At 40.6% G+C, this 8,722-nt stretch overlaps 2 protein-coding genes across 2 annotated transcripts; one reads left to right on the top strand and one right to left on the bottom strand.

Moving 5' to 3' along the window:
- Nucleotides 1–738: 738 nt before the first annotated feature.
- On the bottom strand, nucleotides 739–8,499 carry LOC134821815 (high-affinity choline transporter 1-like). Its single transcript, XM_063832602.1, has 12 exons — nucleotides 8,338–8,499; nucleotides 7,469–7,617; nucleotides 5,829–6,028; nucleotides 5,453–5,576; nucleotides 5,093–5,289; nucleotides 4,800–4,953; nucleotides 4,405–4,530; nucleotides 3,965–4,082; nucleotides 3,675–3,779; nucleotides 3,285–3,477; nucleotides 2,080–2,191; nucleotides 739–1,972 (listed from the first exon to the last, which is right to left on the bottom strand). Exons 1-12 carry the CDS (start codon nucleotides 8,445–8,447, stop codon nucleotides 1,869–1,871), a joined length of 1,692 nt encoding a protein of 563 aa, XP_063688672.1. The 5' UTR covers nucleotides 8,448–8,499; the 3' UTR covers nucleotides 739–1,868.
- On the top strand, nucleotides 1,018–1,713 carry LOC134821590 (proline-rich protein 2-like). Its single transcript, XM_063832291.1, has one exon. The coding sequence runs from the start codon at nucleotides 1,018–1,020 to the stop codon at nucleotides 1,711–1,713; it is 696 nt and encodes a 231-aa protein (XP_063688361.1).
- Nucleotides 8,500–8,722: the final 223 nt, after the last annotated feature.

Below are 8,722 nucleotides of genomic sequence, written 5' to 3'. Positions count from 1 at the left end.
TCAACATTTTCGGCATTATGGAAAACTAATTCGAAAATATTTTAACAGTTTTTTCGAATTAGTTTTTCGTAATTTATATGATTACATAAACATAAGTAAATTATTTACAGCAAATACTTGAAGTTGAAATGCTAAAAACGAGATATTTTGCGGTTCTGAGAGTTTATTAATCACAACTATCACGATTTAGCAGAGGATAATTTCAAAAAAGCAGTCATGGCGTGATATTTTCTTATCGTTAAAACGTGACATCATGATTGCTACCTGCCAGTGTCAGCTAAAACACATACCAAACGTAAACAACAGATCGGTAATCTTGCCTTTAATTGATCTGTTCGTGGAATTTAAGAATTCACGGAACTTTAGAACCAAAAACTAAGCAGTTTTAGCTCCGAATTTGCTCGGTAACCAGAGATCTGTGAGTCATGATGTCATAATATAAGGTACGGGAAATAAAAATAATAAACAGTCGTTTTTCAAATCTTTTCAAAATAGTTTTTGTGACAGTACTTTTCAATAAAAATTGAAAAGTACGTATGACACCGTCGAATTAAAAAGAACGACTAGTCCGTGGCCAGCAATATGAGACAGGGCAGGCCAATCCCCCCCCCCCCCTCCCCCCTTTACAAATATGATAGCCTTGCCTGCTCAGAGAACTTTGAAATATATCAAGCAGCTCTCCTCAAAAAATTCTCTCCTCAGGAGCAGGAAGTTTAAAACAAAGCAAACACACGGGTCTCACAAAATCAGAAAAATACTTAGTAAACAGTAAGGTTAAAGTAATATAATACTAATATCATTAGATTAAAATGAACTTAAACTTTCAACAATCTATCCAAATAACTGCATTTTTATTTTAATATTTGCCTCACGTTATAATAGTATATTGTATAGGCCCGCCACGCGCGAATATACCTGGCGAATTGCGCAAAACTAGCTAACTAAAATAAAGTATCATCACTTTAACATGTTTAAGTCTATTCATATTGAATTAAACGTATGTATGGGAGTTTAATAATGAAGAAGATTAGTGCGGTTGGTCAGAATGGCCATCGCGCGGCAGGCCCACAGCAGCAGGCCCACAGCAGCAGGCCCACAGCAGCAGGCCCACAGCAGCAGGCCCACAGCAGCAGGCCCACAGCAGCAGGCCCACAGCAGCAGGCCCACAGCAGCAGGCCCACAGCAGCAGGCCCACAGCAGCAGGCCCACAGCAGCAGGCCCACAGCAGCAGGCCCACAGCAGCAGGCCCACAGCAGCAGGCCCACAGCAGCAGGCCCACAGCAGCAGGCCCACAGCAGCAGGCCCACAGTGGCAGGCCCACAGCAGCAGGCCCACAGCAGCAGGCCCACAGCAGCAGGCCCACAGCAGCAGGCCCACAGCAGCAGGCCCACAGCAGCAGGCCCACAGCAGCAGGCCCACAGTGGCAGGCCCACAGCAGCAGGCCCACAGCAGCAGGCCCACAGCAGCAGGCCCACAGCAGCAGGCCCACAGCAGCAGGCCCACAGCAGCAGGCCCACAGCAGCAGGCCCACAGCAGCAGGCCCACAGCAGCAGGCCCACAGCAGCAGGCCCACAGCAGCAGGCCCACAGCAGCAGGCCCACAGCAGCAGGCCCACAGCAGCAGGCGCACAGCAGCAGGCGCACAGCAGCAGGCGCACAGCAGCAGGCGCACAGCGGTAGGCCCACAGTGGCAGGCCCACAGCGACAATTATAAGTTAGTTGAACACTAAGCTACGTAATTGAGATATACATCCGGCAAGCTCATGTAACCAATCTTCTTTTATTCTCCTTGATCATCAGCTACACTTACAGCCGACAGTGCTAGGAATTTAGGAAAGCACGACTAAGTAGATGTATCGCATGTTACATCTACGATGATGTTTCCTTTTGCCTGATCTCGGGCTGGACGGGTGTCATAGGACTGACAGGCATACTCTGGGCGTCCAAAAAGTCGTACTTCAGCAGATGAGGGTCTGAAATAAGTTGGTTGTAGTAATTAATCTAGCAGATACGATCTTTAAATTTGTTAGAAATAGCATCAAGTGAATGATCTGCAAGTCTTTAAAAAAATGTGTCTTACATCTTTTGAAGAGCTGCTGTGTCACCCAGGTTGTAGACAAAGTAATGATGAAGTTCAGAGCCATGATGAGGTTACGGAAGGGGAACCTTTGTCGACCGTACACTGGTTCTCCCTGTAACAATCACCAATAATGATATTGAAATAGCAAAACATAATAATATAATCCTGGCAAGACAGAAAACTCAGAACCAAGAGTGGGGAGGTGTTAAAAATTGGGAAATGCTGATTCTGAAAACTTACATAACTGTCAGTAGAGGGTTCAACATATCCGGCCCACTTGATGATAGCATTGTATTTCAGAACTGGTTCACCGGACAGTTATTTTAATATAACTTAAGCGTGCCGGTGTTATGTGTTATAAACCCCTCCGGGTTAGTGCTAGGACCAACAAATTTGACATTTTACTCTTAAATATAGCTATATGATTATGAGATCATTATGGAAAATATGAAATGGAATTGGGGACTACCAAATAAATACAACTAAGGTACTATGACTTTTGAAATTGGCGTTATATCTAAACATTATTCCTCAGTCAGAACGTTGAATGAATATGAATATCGATAAGGGGCGTCGAGTTAAGCCTGGCAAGCGATAAAAGCTAATAATGATATCGTGTCATGAAGTTTATCAAAGTAGACGACTATAATACATGGCTTATATCAAACACGACAAAATTAACCGAACCGGACAAAATCAAATGTAACCGTCGAGACAAGTTTTGGAACTGGTCCAATTAATGTAAGAGTTTAAGTAATGTAAGCAGTGTGCTGGAGTTTTGCCAGCGCCTGCAATTAGACCGATACGTAGATCGAGTGTATTTATAGTTCTTACGTTAAGCCATAGGTCACGTGACATTTTTTACCAATGCGCGTCGTAGTAGTTAGTCACGTGATACACGTCATCAAAACACGTGACAGTACGCGGTTGAAATTCTCATCGAATGTCAAAACAAAACAAATCTTGTTGAGCCAAATTAGCGGGGCGGGATTATAAAAGCTGTGCCGGGGTTATTTATTAAGCGGGAAAAAACTAACAGCGGGAGCCGGGATTATCAGAATCTATTTAGCGGGAGCCGGGATTATCATAATCTTATTCTATCCCGGAGGGGTTTATAATAATATAATCCTGGCAATTGACAGAAAACTCAGAACCAAGAGTGGGGAGGTGTTAAAAATTGGGAAATGCTGATTCTGAAAACTTACATAACTGTCAGTAGAGGGTTCAACATATCCGGCCCACTTGATGATAGCATTGTATTTCAGAACTGGTTCACCGGACAGTACTCGAAGGAGCAGGGCGATGGAGAAACCTAGGACCATTCCGTACTTGTTGGTGCGATGGGGGAAGTGTACCACCAAAACCAGATGAGGGAAGAGGAGGATGAACACCAGGTCACTGAGAAGATTTAATTTCATCAAGCGGCCCATTACCTGGGGACCCCAGGCTATCATGTTCATAAATAGAAATTTGGCGGAATGACAGGCTGATCGCCGCCCAGTTAGCGGCCCAAAGTTTAAATTCAATTACAATTATTCATTCGGGGTTTTTTTTAATTTTTGCTGATAGAATAGAGAAAATTCGTGAATAAAAACCTGCAAATGAGGTAGAGTCCGTAGACAGTTTTGACGAAAATGGCGATCAACATAGCAATAATAGTGTTGACAAGAATAGTGGCTCTCAGGAACCAAACTGTCACCCTGAAACATAATGGGTCAGAAATTGCTCATTAGCTCCTAATTTTTTTCATTACTTTTTGATTTGTTAATTGTCTCTGATTAATAAATCAAAATCGTTATCATTCACTGAAAGTAACTGAAATATTATCATTAGATTAAATTACATCCCTCATCTCATTTTCCCTCAATGGATGAACATGCCTCACCTATCGCTCGCTTTCTGATAGAAAACGTTAACAAAAACATTCCTAGTGAACATAGTGCTAACCCCCAGGATAGAACTATCAGTGGAGCTCATCACAGCAGCACTGACTGCACCAAGACCTGAAAAAGTGTAAAACAATCAGCTGAGGTTATCAAATGAGCAGTGACTGCATTTTTAGACCTGGAGGATTGAATTATTAGTTCAGGGCATTAAAGTTGTACTTACATGCACCTAGGTCTGAAGGATAAGAATATTAGGTGAAATTTATTTTTGTCACGTTTTCGGCTAATAAAATAACATCACTCGTCTTGGCACTGTCTCCCTACATACATTCGGACTCCGTTATATTCTCCGTTATTCTCCAGACTAATGAAAAATGTAAAACATTCTTACCACTCAGGATCGATGTTGGAGGTTATTGAAAGATATTTATTTTCTTACCAATAAAGGCAACAGCAGGGGGAGTAAGATAGAGCAGAGTCAGTGGTACTGCCAGTTTGTAGTCATCCTTCACCAGCTTCTGAGCGTACTCTGTGTTTGGCCAGTCAGTATTCATTGTAATCAATCCTGAAATTGTAGAACGATCAATCGTGTGGTGGTCATGGTGATCAGTACTGGAGTTTTAAAAATGATTTGTAGAGTTTACTTTACAAAATGATTTGTAGAGTTTACAAAATGACATGTAGAGTTTACAAAATGATTTGTAGAGTTTACAAAATGATCTGTCCTCGAAGTTATCAACTTTTAAACTTTATTACCAATGAATTGAGTTCAATAGACTGCCTATAAGATAGAGAGGAACTTGAGAATATTAACTTTAAACAAGTTACACTAACCGATGACAATGGAGGGGATTGCAGCACAGAAGCAACCGAACGCAGCGCAGAAAGAAAGTGTTTTAGCAACACTGACGCTTCTTGCGGACAGCACTCTCTGGAAGTATGCTTGCCATGGGATTCCTCCGAAGATCAGCATAATGGCGTAATCAATCTGGGAAGAGAGGGCAAGTTTTAGTAGACAAATTTATCCGATATAGATTTCGTTTGTCAACTGTTGAGTGATCTATGTATTTTCTCAAACATACTTTCAAGACTTTATCTTAAAAGAAAAGCTGGTGCAATTTTCATACCCAAACTCCCACATCGTTTTTCTCCAACTTTCCATAGAATTTCGAGTACGGCTGATCTGGTCCAAACATAGAGACATTGCTAGCCTGCAGTGGCACTGTCACAGCGTCATGGCCAGTCATCCAGGGAATGGAGAATATCAGTCCGACGAAGATACAAATCAGCTGGATGATATCCGTAAACGCTACCGAGTATAGTCCTGAAAATGTGTGAAAATTTGTGAAAATTTGTGAAAATTTGTGAAATTCTAATTTTTATTCTACATCTTAGGTATCTTAATGAGTTAAAGTGAAATGATTTGTAATTAAATCGTACAACTACACTTTAATGATTTAAATTAACTCTTTAAACGTTGATGATACCTCCAAACAGAGTGTATGTCATTGCGATGGCAGCACTGACGATGATAGAAGCAGTATCGTTGATACCACAGATCACTCGAAGAGATGTTCCCAAAGCAGCAAGGATTGAGGCAGACCAAAGGATCTGAAATATTCAACGTTTTTCGAAAGGTTCAGCTGAACTGGCAGGGGTCAACATTTCCTTGGCTCTGAGCCAAGTTTGCTCATATTATATATACTGAGAGTGAGAGTGTCCTAAAAGTTTAACATTTCTGTGCAACCTTGGCTCTTAGTCAAGTTTTAGTTAGCTCATCTATATACTGAGAGTGTTTCCTAAAAGTTTAATACTGAGAGTTCCATAATACCTATCAGCTCCCTGGAACAAATTAGTAGTTACCTCTCCGGAGAAGGCAGGGATGTAGAAGAGTGCTCCAAGTGGCTTCCCGTACTTAATTTGGAGCGGGTCCAGCATCGTTACGAAAGACATCGTCCTCATTTTCTCAGCAAACAATATTCCACCCAGAAACAGAGAGATCGAGTAGCCAATGGGGGCCTGCGTCCAAACTAATCCATTCTTGATGACAGACTCCGTGGTTCCTGAATAATTGATGTTTTTAGAGTCACAATACACCTTTACAAAACAGCACAGAATCATGACCTTATCTACTTTTTGATTTTTTAAATTCTATCGCGCACTGCTTTTTGGATGTTAAACGTGTATTTTCTTATTTTTGGCATGAATTGCTAATGTATATATACTTATATACAATATATTATAAAATATTTGTACATATTACATATATGGATATTGCATGGATTGAATATAATTGACCTAGAAATGGGCTAGATCTGGGGTAGAGTTCATATGACAACTCTGTACATAGAAGCTACAAATTAAACCGAATGTATGGTGTAACTTTGGGGAAATATCTTTGGAGCGACATAAAATGTCCCGTCGGCAATCCAATTGTTGTGTTCTGCGGGAGTGTGAAGGTTCCTGTTCCCACATCCAGAAAGCTAAAAATGTCCTCGCAGATACAAATTTTCTGTTTTCTGTGGCCCGTTATCACAAATTATTATATGTGCCTTGCAGAGTTGAGGCAACCATATCCTGAGAAATGTAGAGTGCATAAACTTTCGCACAGGCCACAGACAGGAATTGAAGATATGTTTGCCGCAGTAAACAATAAACTTCGTATCCAAATTTTTCAAATTAATATCGTAAACTTTTGAAATTTCCTCGTTGGCAACAAAAATTTCCTCCGAAATCGAAAATTTCCTTGCAGATTATCTGCTAGTCTGCTATGGTTTCTGGCTGTGGGTTCCTGTTGGTGGCGAAGGCTATGATTCTCACATCTCGGTCAGTCTTCCCATCAAAGGGATTTGTTCTTCTGGCAACGCCAAGCAGAGGAGAGGACGGTGTCATCATATTTCTTGCTGCTGTAGATATATCCGTCAGAATCAAGCACATGTTGACATCCTCTGAAACCGTTGAGGAACTTGGAGAAGGTAGGCATGACTGTTGATAGAATGCGATACTACTACCTTCTATCACCCAATATTTATACCTAGAACACTAGATCGGTTCACTCCCCTTGCATGCCTTTGACACGTACGTCTCACATCCCTTGATACGAGAACCCCCCTTTAGCAAGAGCTCCCGTCCCTTATGTGATCTACGAGTCGAGCAGTCAGATCATGTTTACTTCTTAATGTACAGCTATGATTTACAGAATTGACATGTGAACTCTACCCCAGATCTAGCCCATTTCTATGTCAATTAAATTCAATCCATGGATCACATCACTAATTATACGTCACTAATTGGTGACGTGATCTGACCCCTCTTTGGGGGCCGGATCAGTTTCCGGTCCCAAAGTCTCCCAGTGAAGGATCCTTGATATCTTTACATGCTACAAAATAGCATGGTTCAACAGCATGCATGTTGACAATACCGAAAACAGAATTAACTCTATGACAAAAATTTTTCTTGCTGACTTGGTGATAAGTGGGACACCCATTCAACGTTCAACTTACCGTTGATGTAACCACCACCGACCCAAGTGGCAGTCATTGTGAAAATACCAACAAAATAGTTGATGTCTCTGCCAGCCAACATCATGTCCTCGGCGTTAGATTCAACTTGTTCCTTCTGTTTTTGCTTCCTTGATTTCCTTTTCAGCACTCTTGGGAAAAAATATTAAGCAATGAGTCCACACCCTGGCTCTGTAATATTAAGAATTTCCTTTAATAATAATCCTAAATGAAAAGTTCAAATACATATATGGGGAGCTTGAAGAACGTTTTTATCTTGGTCAATGTAGAAAATGCGAATGCAGAGAAGACCAGCAGCTCATGGTTGCATAATGCATAATGCACACTTAATAAGATTGTGATACTCTCCTGTATGCAGGTGCTTTATGTGAATATTATATTGTGAGGTAATACTATCGGGGACGAGATTACAGATTATTAACCCAAAGTTACTGATCTTTGATATTTGCACTAATCACAGACTGATCCTGAGTATGCAATTAAGTTCCCTCCTGATATGATTGTGATACAATATTATCGTATGTTCTAGCAACTCGCAAAACTTCAAATCGCCTGATATCAATTGCTAGTGCTCCACCTTTCTATTTTCATAGGGATCAGCTGTGTCCGATAAATTTCCAGGTAACTTGTGGCCGATATATATTGAAATCCCAAGACTGGAAATGGAATGTGTGCAAACTTCATCAATGTATTTAATTTGATATCCACGTTAAGGGCACTAGTATTATTATAAACTAATCAAAGATTTTTTGTCTCACGAATATTTTGTCATAGCTACAAATTTCAGGGAAAAGTGCAAAGAAAAAAAAACAGAATTACGAAAAGCAACACTAAGTAATAACAACACTCACTTGTGGGAAAGTATCCCAGCAGCGAAGATGATGAGGTAAAATACGATGAGCCCGATCAACCCCGATACATTGAGCTTTGGTTGCGGTAGTTCATCTCCATCTTCAGCCATAGCTAATCTTTTTTCTTGTGGACGATCGGAACGGCGCCTATTAGAAGCTTTAAATGTTATGTGCAGTTTTATCAGTGAGATTAGTAAACGGATTTGTATACCTTTTCGGCTATAATTTAGACGTTTAAAATAGTGATTGGCTAAAATGTTGCGCAACTAAAAGTTTGGTAACAAAATGGCAAAAAGCCAAGTCACGTGACAGCGCGCTGTGTATTAATAAAAGCCAATATACAAGTATATTTAAATTAAACCATTATCAAATTAATTTAGAAAAA

The sequence above is a fragment of the Bolinopsis microptera genome, chromosome 10 (genome assembly GCF_026151205.1).
Source record: "Bolinopsis microptera isolate Bmic1 chromosome 10, MBARI_Bmic_1.0, whole genome shotgun sequence".
In the NCBI taxonomy this organism is placed as follows: domain Eukaryota; kingdom Metazoa; phylum Ctenophora; class Tentaculata; order Lobata; family Bolinopsidae; genus Bolinopsis; species Bolinopsis microptera.
This window is presented reverse-complemented; position numbering and strand designations above follow the sequence as displayed.

What these genes read in the sequence shown, in the direction of transcription:
- LOC134821815 (XM_063832602.1), bottom strand. Translation starts at nt 8,447, where the DNA reads ATGGCTGAAGATGGAGATGAACTACCGCAACCAAAGCTCAATGTATCG. An exon ending in GCTGGGATACTTTCCCACAA is followed by an intron (nt 7,618 to 8,337) that starts GTGAGTGTTGTT and finishes TTTTTTCCCAAG; the next exon opens with AGTGCTGAAAAGGAAATCAA. An exon ending in TATCAGAAAGCGAGCGATAG is followed by an intron (nt 3,780 to 3,964) that starts GTGAGGCATGTT and finishes ATTATGTTTCAG; the next exon opens with GGTGACAGTTTGGTTCCTGA.
- LOC134821590 (XM_063832291.1), top strand. Translation starts at nt 1,018, where the DNA reads ATGAAGAAGATTAGTGCGGTTGGTCAGAATGGCCATCGCGCGGCAGGC.